We start from the raw sequence: 16,321 nt of genomic DNA, 5'->3' as shown, positions 1-16,321 counted from the left end.
CAAAATTAGTGTCCACAGCATCGGTATTTTGACGGAGCAACTGTATTTAACATAGTTGAGTATATTACTTCGTTCTATCTATGACGTGTATTTGTTTGTATCTCTTGAGATAAAATGTTATGTTCGGAATGATTGACAACACTTGTGTTTTGAGTAATCAGGTTATTGCAGTGCATGATGTTTGTTATTGCACCAGTATTGCGAATAATCTTCCTAAATGCTTTGTGATGACACAGCATCTTCCTGTTCCCCAACACCAGCCCATGTAAGCAACCTTGAGTTGAGCCAGCCTTTGAGCCTGGCTTCGGAGCTGGAAGAATACTACGAGGACAGCCTCCTGAGTGGGAGACTGGCCGTTCCGAATTTAGAAAAGTCACCCGTGTCGGCTCCCCTCGCAAGTTGCTCATCCAGTCCCGAGTTTGAGGCCGACAACGAAGCTGAGCCTGTGTCAATACCGAGCTTAGGTTTTTCGTCGCACGACGACGACTCCTATGCCCTGGTCAGACACTCGACGCCCAACGCGAGCAAGACTTCGCTAGACCCTGCAGCCGAGCAGTATTCAGACGACGTGGCCCGCATTAATCTACACAACCTGCCTCCTCCCTTGGAGAACGGCAACTCTTTTCTTTTCGAGGAGAAGGCTTCCGGGGAATTGCCGGACGAAGACCTTGTCGCCAAGATTAGGAGTTGCTTCGACGAGGCGAAAATCAAAGATGGCTACGTTCTGAGCGGCCGGCTACAGGACCTACTGACCCCAAAAGAAGTGGACGAGATCGTCAACAACTATGTGTCGTACTCCAGCTTCATAGACGACAACATCTTAGAGGCCGTTGTGGAAATGGCGGGAGGGAGCCTGAGGAACGGCAGCGGTTGTCATAGTCGGGAGAAGAAAGTGATAGTGCCAAACTTAGAGCCGTTTGCGGACGACTCGAGGGACATTGTAGTTGTTGCTTACGAGGAGGACAGTAGCTTTAGCCTCCGCAGCAACGGCAACAAGACGGCGAGCCTCGAAAAGAAGAGTCTATCTCACCGCGGGGGTGGCGACACCCACGACGTTCCGGTGGCCGAGATCTTCCACTCCTTGAAGAGGATAGACGTTGAGGAGTCCGTCCTGAAAAAGCTAGATATGCTTCCCGGTACTGGAAACACAAACAGATTCGTGACCGACTCGTCTCGTAGTTTGTCGTCACTGCCGGCTGACCTCTCTCGGGAGGAGGAAGAAGTCAAGGTGAACCCTGCCCGCTCAGATCCAGAACTGCCGGTCATGGCCCTTCCAGAACAACCCTTGAACGGCAGCGTTGCTGCTGTAACTGCTCTGGACTCTCCACCCGAGCTTGTTTCTGAAGAAATGCAGCAGGAAGATGACTACAGTGCCCCAGCAGGTTTGTGGGTCACTGTTTTACGTCAGTCGTCACTAACACGCTTTTCTTTGCCATGCAGCTACTAACACCCTTACTTTTTCTCCACTCCCACTAGTTTGTGTGCAGCTGTCCAGTTTGCAGCGTCCGGTCGTCCTGAAATAGAGGCTGGTGTTTACCGCTTATGTGCTGCTTTTGGGTGCTGTGCATGCTTCCCAAGGATATGTGTTTGTTGAGGTCCTTGCTGCTGCAATCCCTTGAGTTCATTTCTGGCTCTGGGTACATTGTTAGATTTCATACGGAGTAGACCTAACTGCAACAATTGGTGATCAAGGTAATGGTGTTTATGTGTTCTACAGTGACTTACATTTTATTCTAACCTTTAGTTAAAAAATCATGCTTGCTGCTTTGTTTCCATTTACATTGTTCAGCGTGGTTGCATTTGCCCGTTTACATCATTCAATGAAATGCGTCAGTATGCCTGATTTGTCCTGATCTCTTAATTTCATAAACCCAGTAATTTACTAGTCTATGTATCTGTAGCTACTCACTCCTCATACGGTGAAGTAAGCATACAGTGGTGGTGGTTTATTTCTGTTCTGGAGAGATCAGGGAAGCTGAGATGCCAATTATTCATTGAAAGATGTAAGCAAAAAAAGTGTGACCTTCGTACAAAAATTGCAACAAAAGCAGAGGATCTGTAATATATGCACAACATAATCTTGTAAAAAAATGTCATTTATTCTATGACCTTGCTTACTGTCGCTGTTCCCCCTCTTTGTTTAGTTTCTTGTCCTTTTCACAGTTTTTCTGAACTGCACATTGTGGCGTGCCTTCTCTACCATTGTGCCTCGCTTCACAACAGTGTACATCGTTCGCCCTTGCAGAGAGGCCCTCAAGCCTGAGTGGTGCTAACAGGAGCAGGCGCAAGATTAAAGTGAACCCAGACATCCTTCGTGCCCAGATTGGTCTTGACGATGACCAGAAGAGCCTCTCGTCTATGAGCAACAAGAGTGATGGAGATGTCTTCTCACCTGCGGACGACCTGGCAACGCCAGACATCGAGACTCCTGATGAACTGGGTGACTCTGTACTGGGAAGTGAGTGCAGCTTGTGTGGATTGAGAGAAAACATAGAGGGTCTGGCAGGCTGTATAGAGATAGGCCTTAACTTAGCATGAGGTCTTAACTCCCAGCCACAGCTACTGCATTTAATGAGATCAAATGTAGAACTTCGTGTACATCGATTTATGTGTATGTTAAAGGAGAGGAGGTCATCATGGCCACTCCCAATCCTTTTGCTATGATAATGCCAGTGCTGCTTTAGGATGTTAAACTCCATGATTTAGTCAAAGTAGAGATAAATTTTTATGGAGCTGGAAAGCACTGTAGGTGGAGTTTGTGTTTAGACTAGTTAGGTCACTGCATAGATTAGTCTTTGTGTCTGTGTGCGAATCAAAATGTGTTGGAATTGACAATAATGAGAAAGACATTAAAATTCCGCTTATGGTCTAGAGTTGTTCCACCGTATGATATCACTTTTTTATGGACATTTAGTGTATTGGGTGGGCGAGTATAAGGTTGTTACTCATTCAGTGTATGAAAACAAGACAAGAGGAGACAGACGTGGAAGTACAGCTATGACTGGCAGTTGGTTACTCTATTTTAGCATATACTTTATAACATACAAAAGGGGACAGCTTTATCACTCATTACATTGCTGTACAAAAATATCCTATTTGTTTAACAGGAAGACTAGCCGAAGGTTCACCAATGCGATCATTCTTGTCTTGTTCTATTTTGAGAGAACATCCAATACCTCACTAATTAACGTCTCTCTGTTCTCGTGGTACCATTACCTCGTTTTTGTTTTCCTGCCTTTGGTGCACACACTGTTTTATGCGCCAATGTTTTCTGCCCCGAACAGGAGATGACTCGACCCTGAGTGACTCAATTCCTGAGATGTCTGCTCGAGAAGAGTACGCAGAGGAGAGAAGCTGGAAGACTTGCAACGTGGGCGGTGTCGAGCGCAAGATTGACATGAGGGTGATTGAGCCCTACAAGAAGGTGCTATCGCATGGAGGTATGCATGTGCCTCGTGCTATGAAGATGTGTTCTGTGTATCTGTCACATTCTAATACACTATAACCTCGTTATAACGAAGTCACATCTGACACGAAAATAACTTCGTTATATCCGAAAATTTGTTATAAACGCGCATTCACAACACTGTGTCTCTGACAAGACTGTTCTTCATTTACTTCGTTATAACCGATAATTTGTTATATCCGTGTTCGTTATATCGAGGTTTGAGTGTAGTGGAGCCAGCAGTGTGCTTTAAGAGTGCAGAAACAATTTGTTCCTGCTGCCTCTAGGGTGTGAAATAGCCAGGAAAGCACTTCCTTCGTAGGTGCAGATGCTTATAGTCAGGGGCGTAGCCAAAAATCTTGTTCGGAGGGGGGGGGGGGGGGGTGTCCGACCACATTTCTTGTATGTTTGTGCATGTGTTTCTATGTGTGCATGTAGATACATATACACATGCAATAGTCAACAATGTAGTCAAACACGGATATATCGAACTCGAAGGGGATCGCGAATTAGTTCGATATATGAAAAATTCGATATAAAAAAATACAGGCCCCGAGACCTTACCAGTGGCGGATGATCACCTACAATCGGCGCATTCAAGAATGAGAACTAATTCTGCACACACGATGCAACAGAATGTTTTATTTGCGTGAAAAAAAAAATCGCTTATCTTGGCCTGCTTCTTCGTCTTCGAAATGAAGTTGAAGATGCTGGCCTGGATCTTATCGAGGTGGAGGTGTGACAGCCCGGTTCCCTCCATGTCGCCGCAATAATGGCAAATCAAGCCGAACGCTGCCGCCACCTCAGGGGCGGAGTACGCGCGTGTAGCCGCTGCCTTCCGGACGATCTTCGTCGCCACTTGAGCTGTCGGCCTGGGCATCCTGGGTCCCTGCGACCGCAGCTACAATGTCCTCGTCAGCGAGGCTCGCAACAGCCTGAACATTGCAGTCCGCTTCCACGAAATCGTCCGCAGATACTTCGGGTGGAACGGCAGCCGGGAAGAGGGGCGACAACTTGCGAAACATGTCGTCTATGCGCTCTTCGTCGCCGTCTTCACCGGTTTCCGCAAGTTCCGCCGTCACGAAGCCTGCCTTCCGGAAGTAGTTGGCCACTGTGTTCTTGCGCTTCTTGACGCTGGCCATTGCTACACGAGAAGTCGAGAATTCCAGCAGTCCATAGCGCCTTTGCCAGCACACACGCAAAAGAGGAATGCGGTGGTATGTGACAACTCACAGAAGTGAACTCCACCAACAAAGCGCTCGTGATCAGTCGCGATGGCGGCAATGGCTATCCGGGCTACCTGCAAGGGCAGCAGCGATGTACGAGAGGCGCGAGCTGTGGTTGGCTGATCAAAACTCACAAAACAGCAACAACAACAACAAAAAAAAAAAGGCGAAAAGAGGAGGCTGCCGGGTCCTTCGTTCCTGCTCTAAAAAGAAAAAAGAGAAAAGGCGAAAGGAGGAGGCCGCTGGCTCCTTCGTTCGTGCTCTCCGAGCCGACCGTAACGCGGAGAAAGCATGAGAAAGAGAGAGAGAGAGAAAAAATAAAGCCATTCCGCAAGTTGGAGAACGCGCCCAACAGGAGTACAGTCCGAGCCTTATTGCCCTCATGTTTTTCGAGCGTTCGGGTGTCGGTGGAGGCGCGGTGTTGCGAAGGGGGCGAAGGTCGCGGTGCGCAGCGAGTGCCGAAGCGCACCTTCCAGCTTGCGCGGTGTTCGATATATCCGATGGCGGGTAAAAATACCGTTCGATATAAACGTGCGAATTTCCATACTTTTACAAAGGATTTTCAAGGGGATAATTTACGAGTTCGATATAGCCGAAAATTCGATATAGTGGGTTCGATATATCCGTGTTCGACTGTATTTTTGGGAGGGAGAGGTTTGAACCCCCCTAGTGCTTGCATGGCAAAGGTGCACATATGGATACGCTTGTGCTGATATGTTTTATTTGCACAGTCCAGCCACATTCAATGGCCGCTTGTTGTAACATGCACTGTGTTTCGTTGTTTTTCTCAGGCTACTTTGGGGAGGATCATCAAGCCATCATTGTGTTCAGCGCATGTCACCTGCCTGATCGGTGCCGGAGAGACTACGACTATGTCATGGATAATCTGTTCCTGTGAGTTGTCATAAAGCCTTCCTTGATTAATTTTTTTTAATTGCAAAGTATTTTTCTGGAACATTCGTATGGTTTTCCTTGTAGCTTCGTGGTACAGTCTTTCCCTTTCACCTAACGGGCACCCACCGAACATGAGCACTAAGTTGCTGCCTTTTGAAGTTGCCAATATGTTTGATGGACGTAATCTGCTACCTTTTAAATTTACGCTCTTGGAAGTTCCAAGTGCTTTGCTTGACTGCTACACAAAAGATGCAAGATGTGGTTGGCTTGACATTTGGAGCTGCCTTTGGTGGCTGCTATTGAATTTTCACATGTCGCACTTTCATGCTCTAAATTTCCAAGCTTTATTGATATGTTAAGAACAAACCACAGTGGTATAACAGCATGAAAGCCATGGCACTTAAGGCAACATAGTGCTTTGTAGAGCAAAACTGAGCTGCCCTGTCTTTTTGTTGCAACTATAAATTTCCTTCTCGCATCATTGGGCCCCTATGTCACTGGTCCTAAATGCCACTCTGTTTCAGATACGTTTTGTCTACGTTAGACCAACTCGTGGTTGACAGCTACGTCCTGATTTACCTTCATGGGGCCACTGAGCTCAGCAAGATGCCCAGCTTTGGCTGGCTCAAGCGCTGCTACCAAATGATTGACAGAAGGCAAGCACCTATCTTCTTTCTATTGTTTTCTGTTTTCAATTGAAGTTCAAGGCACTTATGGAAGGATGAATAAATGCAGAGTTGTGGTAATTGCACTGTGTCATAACAAAGAATCTTCATTTTTTGCAGGTTGCGGAAAAACTTGAAGGGGCTTTATCTTGTGCATCCCACATTCTGGCTAAAGACTATCGTCATTATGACTAGGCCTTTTATCAGGTTAGCCCTGGCATTGATCTTTACTTTTTGAAGACATACAATTATTTGTGAAAATTGCTTATGACAGACAATATAAGTGTAGTTAGCAAAACTTCACCAATTGAGCCCTTATTAATTGCGAAGATTGTATCAGTCGAACTTGTCCTCTGGTCTTGGCAAGCATATGCGTTACTTAATGGCATCAAACACTGTTTAATTCAGATATATTTTGCTCCATGCGGGTTAATTTCAATGATAGTGCGCCCTGGACTGTAGCTGACGTAGCTACAATCCTCGATGCTATAGTTCATGTGTTCACAAGGCTTATGCACTTGGGAATAAATGCCGCGAAAGACGCTTGGTTTTGATTTACTCTCAAAGCATGTGACAAAATACATTGGCATTCCAGTTGGTGTGTAGATTGGTCACGACTAAAGACATCAGCATTGCGAATATCTGCGCTGTAAGCACTCCCGCATTGTAACGAAAAGGCTACATGTGTACAAAACAAGTAGGCCAGACAGCTGCTCATATCAATGAAATATGATTATCAGTAGAGAGAGAGAGAGAGAGAAAGAGAGATTGTTTTAATGCATTAGCAGTCGCCACGCTGGAGTGCTGCAACACCTCATTTTTCACACTTTCTTTCAGCTCAAAGTTTAGCAGGAAACTGCGTTTTGTATATAGCCTCGAAGAGTTGTCTTGGGTGGTACCACTAGACCACGTGTGCATACCTGACAAAGTGAAGCAGTAAGTGAGACAGTGTCACGTAGCTTGGGCTTGTGCATGCCATTTTTGTATTAACTGCATGACACCCTATGTGCAGTATAGTTGCATTATACAACTTCACTATTAGTGTAAGAAAACCTTCTGCAGTCCAAAGCTCAGCCTCTTCTAATGGAGATATCGTTGCCACCTTTGTCCCGAAATAAAATAAAACGGGTAGTGCTAGATTGGCTTCTTGGGCAGCTTTTTGATATGCTGGGCTGTAGTCATTACTGAAAGTTGCTAAAGACTTGGATAAAAAGAAAAAAAAAAGCTTCAGTAGAGGCAGCTTTTGTATTGATTGAACGTAGACTCGTGTTATGATTAATTGCTTAATAATGTACAAAAGCTTAAAGATGTATGAAAGAACATATGTATGTGAAATGTGCCATGCTGGTTGCCAGCATGGTACACTACAGGTTATGGAGCAACTGTTAGACTTTAAACAGAGCTAGAGTCGAGATCTTGGAAATTTATTTCATTCGGCTCGCTTTACCTTTAATGCCGTTTATAGATGTACTTGTGATGTAGTGTCTGATACTTTCTCTTACAAAAAACAAAATATAAAAAAGAATGGGGAGCGATGAGGCATAAGGAGGCGGAATTCGTGACCAGCACTACCAACAAAGTCAAACTGTGTCATTTGAAAACTGACTGATGTGATGGCAACCACATGCTTAAGCACGATTCACTGTTATGACATGCCATCATGCACATTCATCTTGTCCTCTTAAATTTTTTATTCAGTTTGTGTAATTAACTTCTGTGTTTTTCTACTAAAATTTGTGTCCTAACCTTTCAAAGTGATTAGTGTTGTATCATCTGCATGCAGTAAATATGTATGTATTGACCTTTGTAGTGCTACTCATGTTCATCTTGAGGTGTAACACATGCGTTCAGCAGTCAATTGCCAATAGGCAAGACGATAGCCATCAGCTTTTGCTTGACCAGTGCTATCCCTGTTTATTGTCGAGACTAACTGCATTGTTTTTGTCCCTAACCCTCAAAAGATTCGATGCTGAGCGCGCCCTTGAAGGATAGGAGAGCTTCACTCCTCTTCTTGGAGGTAATTAATGCTTTTGCTTCTACTGGCCTAACCTAACATGCTTTTGTGCTCGTTGTGCCTTGACTTAATGTCTTGTTGGTCTATGTTAGTGTCTATAACGTGTTACTAGCTCTCCAGTTACATTCATGTGCATGACTTAAGGGGGGACGTGGCAATGGGAATGGTAAATTTGGTCAAATTATTCAATTTTTCAATTTATTTTTTTCTGCAATCCTGAGACCATGTTTTAAGTCATGGTGAAATATTAGACCAAAATAAGCAGTAGAAGTTGAAAAAAAAAGCATTTTACTAGTGCGCTGTCACCGAAAACTATGAGAAAATTGGGATTTAGAAAATGCAAATCTAAAGTTTTCCCTTGGCACAGTGCCACCATATTGCTGTCATCATAAAGAGGACAGATAGAGCTCAAGATAGCCGCAAAGCTGCATTTCTCCAATGAAAAATAAACCAGCTTCCTTCAGAGTTCCATTTTCTTAGCTTTTAGCTTCATTTTCTTTGAGCTCCATTTTCTCAGCTTTAATTTTTTGAACAGTTGCTGTCAGTCATCCCTGTGCCATTTGACAGCAAATAAAGATATAACCATTCCGTTTTCTGTGCTTAGATCCTGAGACATCGCTGAGTGCCGTAAAGCTGTCCATATTTGTCTGCACATTATACAGATTTTTATAATTGGCTTTTTGTAAAAGTTGTTAGTAAGACAATATGTACAAGAAATTTCAAAAATTTTTGTGTGTGCTCATTTGAACATTAAAAAATAAACCAATAGCATTACGGCAGAGAATGGGCCCTTGTGAATATCCTTATGCGAAAATCTTGATGAACTTATGTCTAATTCATTAATTAATTTTGGGATGACAATGAGAGTCTATCAAGTGCTGTAACTCAAAAACTACAACAGATAGCTCAAAACCGATTTCAGTTATGATACCAGCACAACACATTACATCTGCATGCCAAATTTCATCACTTTATCTCCATAAATAACAAAGATAGTTTTCATTGCCACGTCCCCCCTTAATGGTTATTCGTAGAATAACTAACTAAATGGAGCAGCTTATAAGGAGAGTCTTACCATGGGGTCTACTTTTTGTGAACGTTATCAGCAGCTGCTTCAGTCCTAAAAACAGGAACAATAAGCCTATTCAGTCTAAATGTTAGCAGTGTCTTGTGATTAACTTTGCGGGTCATTCTGAATGAATTAGTACCCCAATCCATGGCAGAACCTTCAGGTTGTGCAAGGATTTCGCCAAGTCAAATCTGCCTGAGGAATACAATATGTTCGTTCCACACCCTTGTGGTAGTCATATGCAGCCAGCATATGCTAGTCTATGTTCTAAACTTTTAAATGAACTTGTGCTTCGATAGTGAGACACAACCAAATGAATCCAACAGACAAACACCAAGAAAAGCATACGGATCATGATTTGTTGTTTCTTTATTGTATTCCAGTAATTTTGACATACATTGAAATTAATTAAAGTGGATGACAAAGCACCCTTTCTCTCTGTGGGATCTGAACCCACAACTTTTGAATTACGCGTCCGATGCTCTACCAATTGAGCTATGTTGAAGGCACTACCCTGTCCACTTTGTTTGAGTATTTTCGCACATGTAATACCTGGGAGTGTTAGCCAGCACCACTCATAGCCGAGGCAGTGAGTAATGAACACTCTGTAATAACGTGAGCAGCAGACAGCATACCAAGAAGCGACTGATAAGTTTATTAGAAGGCGCACCATATATAGGCGCAGAACCACGTGAACGGTCGCACAGGAATGCGCGCACTGGGTGCGCAGTGATATGTGACGTCACGCTACAACACTCCTTCCCCCTCAGATTACTTTCGAAAGTCACTGGACTGGTATCTGTTCGGGGCATGTCGTACACGTGCTCTACGACGCAGAGTTGGAAGTTCGGCTGCCGGTGGCGCGTCTTCGGCACCGGGCTGGTCCGCCGAGCCGGAGGCAGCTGTTCCGGCCGTGGGCGATGCCGTTTCCGGAAGAACAGACGTCGAAGTGTCGGTCGCGCATGGATTCGCGAGAGGCGACCCGGCGACTGGCCCACACGCCATGGGAAGCGTCGGAGTAGTGTCTTGGGATGCCGTTGGAGCTGGTTGTGCCTGCGGACAGCTTGAAGAATCCGGGCTTCCGTGGCGGGCTCTGATGTGGTCCGCATGCGTAAATCGCACCGCCTGCGACACTTTCACCAGATAGGTTACGGGACTGATAACCTGTGTCACGACACCATCTTCCCACGACACTGTTTCACCTCGCACAGTCTTCACCCACACAGTGTCCCCCTCTGCAAAACATCGAGAACTCCCCCGCGACATGTCCTTTCGCACTTTGGTACGTTGCTGCTGCTCCCGCATCGAGAGCTCGAAATCTGGTTTTAGCAATGATAGCTTTACTCGCGGCTGTCTTTTCAAAAAGAATTCTGCCGGAGTCTGGCCAGTGGTACTGTGCGGAGTATTCCTGTAACTCATTAGATAGCTGTCCAAACATTCCCGAAATGCGTGTTTCTGGTGGCTAGCTTTGTCCTGCAAGACATGCTTTGACAGTGCTTGTTTGGTAGTCTGCACTAAACGCTCGGCCGCTCCGTTAGAAGCCGCGTGATACGGAGGTGTCTTGACATGCCTTACACCGTTTACACTCAAGAATGTCGCGAACTCTTCGGAAATGAACTGCGGTCCATTATCACTCACCAGTACCTCTGGCAGACCATACGCGGCAAACACACTACGTAGCTTCTCAATGGTTTTGTTAGCAGTAGTGGATGACATAGGCGAGACCTCGATCCATTTCGAGAACGCATCGACGAGAACCAAGAACGCCTGAGAGCCCTTTACAGCATAGTCGACGTGCACGCGTTGCCAGGGCCTTGTGGGATAATTCCATGGTTGCAAAGGAACCGGTGAGGCAGCTCTTTGGACGGCCTGACACACCTGACATTGTCGAACGTAGTTCTCCACCGAAAGGTCGAGGCCAGGCCACCACACAAAGCTTCTTGCTAACGCTTTCATGTGACTAGCTCCCGGGTGGTCCTCGTGCAGTAGCTGCAAGACCTGTAACTGGAGCTTATCAGGTATGATCACCCTTGATCTCCAAGTTATGCATTCTTGCTCTACTGATAGCTCGTCGCGCCGGGAATAAAATGGTCTAAATGCTTCAGAGTACTCTGAAGGCCATCCATTTAGAATAAAGTGCGTCACGCGAGACAATGTGGGATCACGTCGTGTGGATCGCGCCACGTCATCCGCTTTGAGGGGCATGCTGTCAAATAGCAAGAGACACTCGGAAGGTTCATCAGTCGCTACAATAGGCCGTGGAAGCCGAGACAGAGCGTCAGCCACTTCAACATTTCTTCCTTTTCGGTATTTTAGTTTATATTGGTATGCTGCCAGTGTAATTGCCCATCTTTGCATTCGAGCGGCAGCAAGCGCAGGTACTGGCTTGTCGTGGCCTAATATTCCGAGCAGCGGCTGATGATCTGTATAAAGAGTGAACTCCCGTCCATACAAGTAGCGGTGGAATTTTTTTAACCCGAACATCAGTGCTAATGCTTTGCGCTCGCACTGAGCATAGTATTTCTCTGCTGCTGTAAGTGTTCTAGATGCAAATGCCACTGGCCTTTCGTGTCCCTCTGCGGTCTCATGAAAAATGACAGCACCCAATCCATACGACGAAGCATCACATGTCATAGCAATTGGTTTCGCCACATCGTAAAAAGTAAGCACATTACTCCTCACAAGTAAGAGTTTCGTACAAGCAAAAGCTTCGCTACACTCCCGTGTCCACGACCACTTTTCGCCCTTGCGCAACAGACGGTACAATGGCTCTGCCACGCAGGCAAGGTTACTTAAGAACTTTGCATAAAAGGTTAGCATGCCTAGATAAGCCTTCAGCTCTGTTTGGCAAGTGGACTCTGGCGCTTCTGTGATCGCCTTTATCTTTTCTTCTGTAGGATAGATACCTTCGGCACACACAGTGTGACCGAGATAAGTCACAGTGCTCTGAAAAAAACGACACTTTTCCTCTTTCAGTGTCACGTTGTAGTCACTAAGCCGCTGCAGGACTAGTTCCAACGTCTTTTGACAGTCGGCGACGTCTTTTCCCGACACGATGACGTCGTCTATGTAACATCCCACGTGCGGTATGCCTTTGAGCACCTCATCCATGAAGGACTGAAAAATAGTTGGCGCGCTGGCTACCCCAAATGGTAAGCGCTGGAACTCGAACAGCCCCCTGTGCGTATTAATCGTTAGTAGTGGTCGGGACTCGGCAGTGAGCGGAATCTGCTGATACGCGGCCGAAAGGTCCAACACACAAAACACTTTGCCGCCAGCTAGGGCAGAGAACAAATCTTCCGGTCTAGGCAATGGGTAGCCGTCGGTCTTTAACACAGGATTAATGGTGACTTTGTAGTCCCCGCACAACCTTAGTGAACCATCTTTCTTTTGGATTACGACTACTGGCGTGGCCCAATCGCTCCGATTTACAGGGCGAATAACACCGCCTTTCTCTAGCCTTTCTAGCTCGCCTTCCACTTTATCTCGAAGCGCAAATGGGACGTTTCTGGCCTTGCCAAAAATAGGTGTACAATTCTGGCTTAGAACTATCCGTGCTTGATAGCTTTTTACTTTGCCGGGTTGCTTGGCAAACACCCCTGGGAACTTTTTTTTCACCGCCTCTACCTTGCGAGAGTCGCTTACATTCATAGCAAACACACTTTTCCAGTCAAGCCTGAGCCTCTCAAGCCAACTTCGCCCCATCAGCAATGGCAGCTGCTTGCCGTGATCCTTGACGATAATAGCGGGTAGTCGCAAAAACTGTTTTCCCATCGTAACAGAAACGTTGCATTGTCCCTTTACTGGAACAGGTTCCCCTGTGTATGTCTTTAGGGTGACTCGAGATGGCTCGCACTTGACGTGAGGAAATGCGTTCAGCCTCACACTCTCAGGAATTAGTGTTACAGCTGCTCCCGTATCAATCTGCATGCAGAGGTCTCGCCCTTCTACGTTTAGTTGCACTTCATATCCAGAACGCACTGTATTGATAACATGGTAAACATCTAATTCAGAGTCACTATCAGAGCAGTCCACCACGTTTGCACGGTTGAGGTCTCTGCGATTACGTGGACACATCTTCTGTAGATGGCCGATTTGAGAACAGCTGTGACACTGCACGTTCTTATACCAGCAAACACTAGCCGCATGAGCCTTGCCACATCTTTCGCAAACTCGCTTGGCTTCCTTGAACTTCCGAAGCTTCCATTTCTTTTCGCTTTCTTTTCCTCTTATCGCCATGGCATCCAAAGCCGCTTCCTTGCCTTCTGTATGAAGTAACGCTGTCTGTCGCGCAGCCTGCTCTCTGTCCAGGGCTATCTTGCATGCCTTTTCGAAGGTTAAATCTTCTTCACCAAATAGGGCGAGTTGCGTTTCCTTGCGTCTTATGCCATCCTGTCTCGCAGCGCGTCTTGCAGAAACTGACCGAAATCGCACTTCCTTGCTAAATGCTTTAATGCCACTATGAAGTCCTCGATGCTTTCCTGCTCTTCTTGTGCTCGCTTGTTAAATTTGCAATGTTCGGCAATGACCGAGCACTGTGGGCTATAGTGTTTCTTCAACAGCACTGTGACCTCTTCAAAGGACTTGTCCCCAGGAACCGCGGGTACTACCAAACTTTTGAGCACCTCGTACGTTCGTGGTCCTATCAGGCTCAAGAATACTGCGAGCTTCTTTTCCTCTTTGATGTCATTTGCGGTGACGAAGTGCTCAAAACGCTCCAGATAGGACTCGAAATTCTGATCCTTCTCGTCGAACTCGTCTAGCTTGCCTAGTCGCGCCATTGTTCAGTAAAAGTGCAGTATACTTATCGGGTTGCTTTCCCCGACGACTGCGTTGCGTCTTGCCGAAGGTAGCGCCGCCGAGTTCAAACGCCCCAGGCCATGGCTGCTGTTGTTCTGGTCCGTGGCTGTCGACCGCCGACCTTCCGGAATCCTGCTCCGTACTGAGCTAGTGCAAGGGGGCGGGTCCCACCCTCGTCGCCAGTGTAATAACGTGAGCAGCAGACAGCATACCAAGAAGCGACTGATAAGTTTATTAGAAGGCGCACCATATATAGGTGCAGAACCACGTGAACGGTCGCACAGAACCACGTGAACGGTGCGCAGTGATATGTGACGTCACGCTACAACACACTCTTTTTGCCAGACGGCAAAAAGAGCACAAGGAAGGCAGACTGTGCAAGTAGAGACACCACAAATGCCGAGATCACGAGTGTCTGTCTCCTCGTTGTGGCCCAGTTTTCTTCTGCTGATAACACGAATCGGGACTTAAATGGCCCCTAAACCACCCCCAGGTAAAAAAAAATTTGTTATATAGCATATAAGGGTTACTATTTAACATACAGATCCATGCGTGCGAAACTGTCTCGTCTTTGGGTTGCACCGTGCACTAGTGGAGGGGCCGTCACTCACTAGCACTACGCAGCAGCCCTAACAGTTAGAGCTGGACTCCTAACCGGTGGTTGGTGTTGAGTCACGACCGCGGTGAATTTCAGGCCAGTGGGAACACAGATGAGTTCTTTGTCGGACACAGTTTATTGTGTCGGAGAGGCACCATACGCAACAATAATATGTATACAAAACCGAAGCGGCGGGGCAGTTCTGCACGACTACAGGAAAGCACAAATAACAAGCACATGAGAGAGAGTGATAATTGCTCGAACTCGCCTCTCGTGGCTTTGCACTCCGACCCTGAGGTGGTAAGTCGCACACAAAAGGCCCGGGGTGCACAGGGGTTGACGGCGGCTGGATGGCTCCTGACTCGATTGAGCTGTGTCTGTGACCGTTCCCCAATTCGAAGGAAAACAAGGTCCCCAAGAAACCGATGCGCATTCCTTGGGGACTGGAGAGGAGTGTCTCCAGAAAAGGGCAAGGAGGGAAACCGGGCATCTCGACTTCAGCCAGGGAGCAGCGCGCAAAGGGCTACGGGCGGGGCACAGTGCCCTCTCCCACGCAACCCCTCTCGCCTCTGCGCGTGCAAGCGTTTCGTGAAGCACAGGCGCGCCCGATTGAAATAATGGGATGTGCATGCAATCGCACAAGCATCGGTTGTGTACAAGCCTACAATGAGCAGGCAGCTGCAAGAATTTTTTAAACTGACATTATAGCAGCAATCACAATGCGGGCACCGCTTATTTCTCTCTTTCTTTTGCTTCTCATTCCTCCGGTGGTCTCCGCTCTTCATTTTGTACTCCTCTAAATGGCGCATTTTTGTGCATTTTTCTTGTTTCAAAACACCGTCGACATCCAACGACAACCCCGCGCTTTTGGGATGCTTGCTGTCACTGCCTCGCCATCCTGGCTAATGCTCCACACAAGCTGACGCCACGTGCTAGCCTTCAGAATCGTGAATGTGCGAGGTGTGAGGCATCTGTGAGGTGTCCAAAGTCGGCGGCAGTTCTGCCAGTGTGCCACATACCCGGAGAGTGGCCTGTAGAGTGATCAAGGACCGTGTGAGCGCATTGGCTGGCTGGTCTGCTTCTTCGCATTGCCGTCGCTGTTGGTCACCTACAGCTTCAATTGCAGACGAAATAGTGCCTGCTAGAATAAAGTGACACATGAATTGTACATTCTATGAAAAGTGATATCCACTGCTAAACGTTGAGCACCATGAGTTCCTGCACAAATTTGGTTGAGCTAGAGCGTGGCTACGACTGGGCACGGTGAACTGGCTTGGCCGTGTTTGCATCGCAGCCGATGGCGCTGTGATCATCCGCGTAGTTCCTCCGTGTGAAATTATTGGGAGGGAAACGTGAAATGGGGTAACAACGGTGTCTTGTAAGCAGTGGTGATTTGTGGCACCATCCACTACAGCTTCGAAGCAAACAGGAAAGAAGGCCAAGCGTTGATATCAACAGTAGGCAGTCAGTGGTGGTGAAGCTGGCGGAGATGCCATAGCGTAGCCATATTGACCACTCCCCTGTAGCAGATTCACCATTTTACTGTGTGGCTGCCACAACATGTTGGCAGCACGGCGAACAGTTTGGGCTGTGTTGCCATGCTGCCAAAT

At 46.8% G+C, this 16,321-nt stretch overlaps 2 protein-coding genes and 1 pseudogene across 2 annotated transcripts in view; 2 read left to right on the top strand and 1 right to left on the bottom strand.

The window, feature by feature from the left end:
* LOC119394131 (PTB domain-containing engulfment adapter protein 1) overlaps window positions 1-16,321 on the top strand; it is a 137,760-nt gene that overhangs the window by 109,604 nt on the left and 11,835 nt on the right. The gene's annotated exons all lie outside the window — the stretch shown is intronic.
* LOC119394132 (uncharacterized) overlaps window positions 1-16,321 on the top strand; it is an 81,725-nt gene that overhangs the window by 56,072 nt on the left and 9,332 nt on the right. The window contains exons 15-22 of the mRNA XM_049416013.1: window positions 237-1,382; window positions 2,246-2,458; window positions 3,285-3,440; window positions 5,463-5,565; window positions 6,090-6,221; window positions 6,351-6,437; window positions 7,068-7,166; window positions 8,192-8,247. Coding sequence (XP_049271970.1) covers window positions 237-1,382; window positions 2,246-2,458; window positions 3,285-3,440; window positions 5,463-5,565; window positions 6,090-6,221; window positions 6,351-6,437; window positions 7,068-7,166; window positions 8,192-8,222 — 1,967 coding nt within the window. The 3' untranslated portion in view covers window positions 8,223-8,247. The remainder of the gene's footprint in view (window positions 1-236; window positions 1,383-2,245; window positions 2,459-3,284; window positions 3,441-5,462; window positions 5,566-6,089; window positions 6,222-6,350; window positions 6,438-7,067; window positions 7,167-8,191; window positions 8,248-16,321) is intronic.
* On the bottom strand, window positions 9,946-14,323 carry LOC125758441 (uncharacterized protein K02A2.6-like; annotated as a pseudogene).

The sequence above is a fragment of the Rhipicephalus sanguineus genome, chromosome 5 (assembly GCF_013339695.2).
Source record: "Rhipicephalus sanguineus isolate Rsan-2018 chromosome 5, BIME_Rsan_1.4, whole genome shotgun sequence".
NCBI classification, from domain to species: domain Eukaryota; kingdom Metazoa; phylum Arthropoda; class Arachnida; order Ixodida; family Ixodidae; genus Rhipicephalus; species Rhipicephalus sanguineus.
Note: the sequence above shows the minus strand (reverse complement) of the source record. Positions and strands in the feature narration are given on the sequence as shown.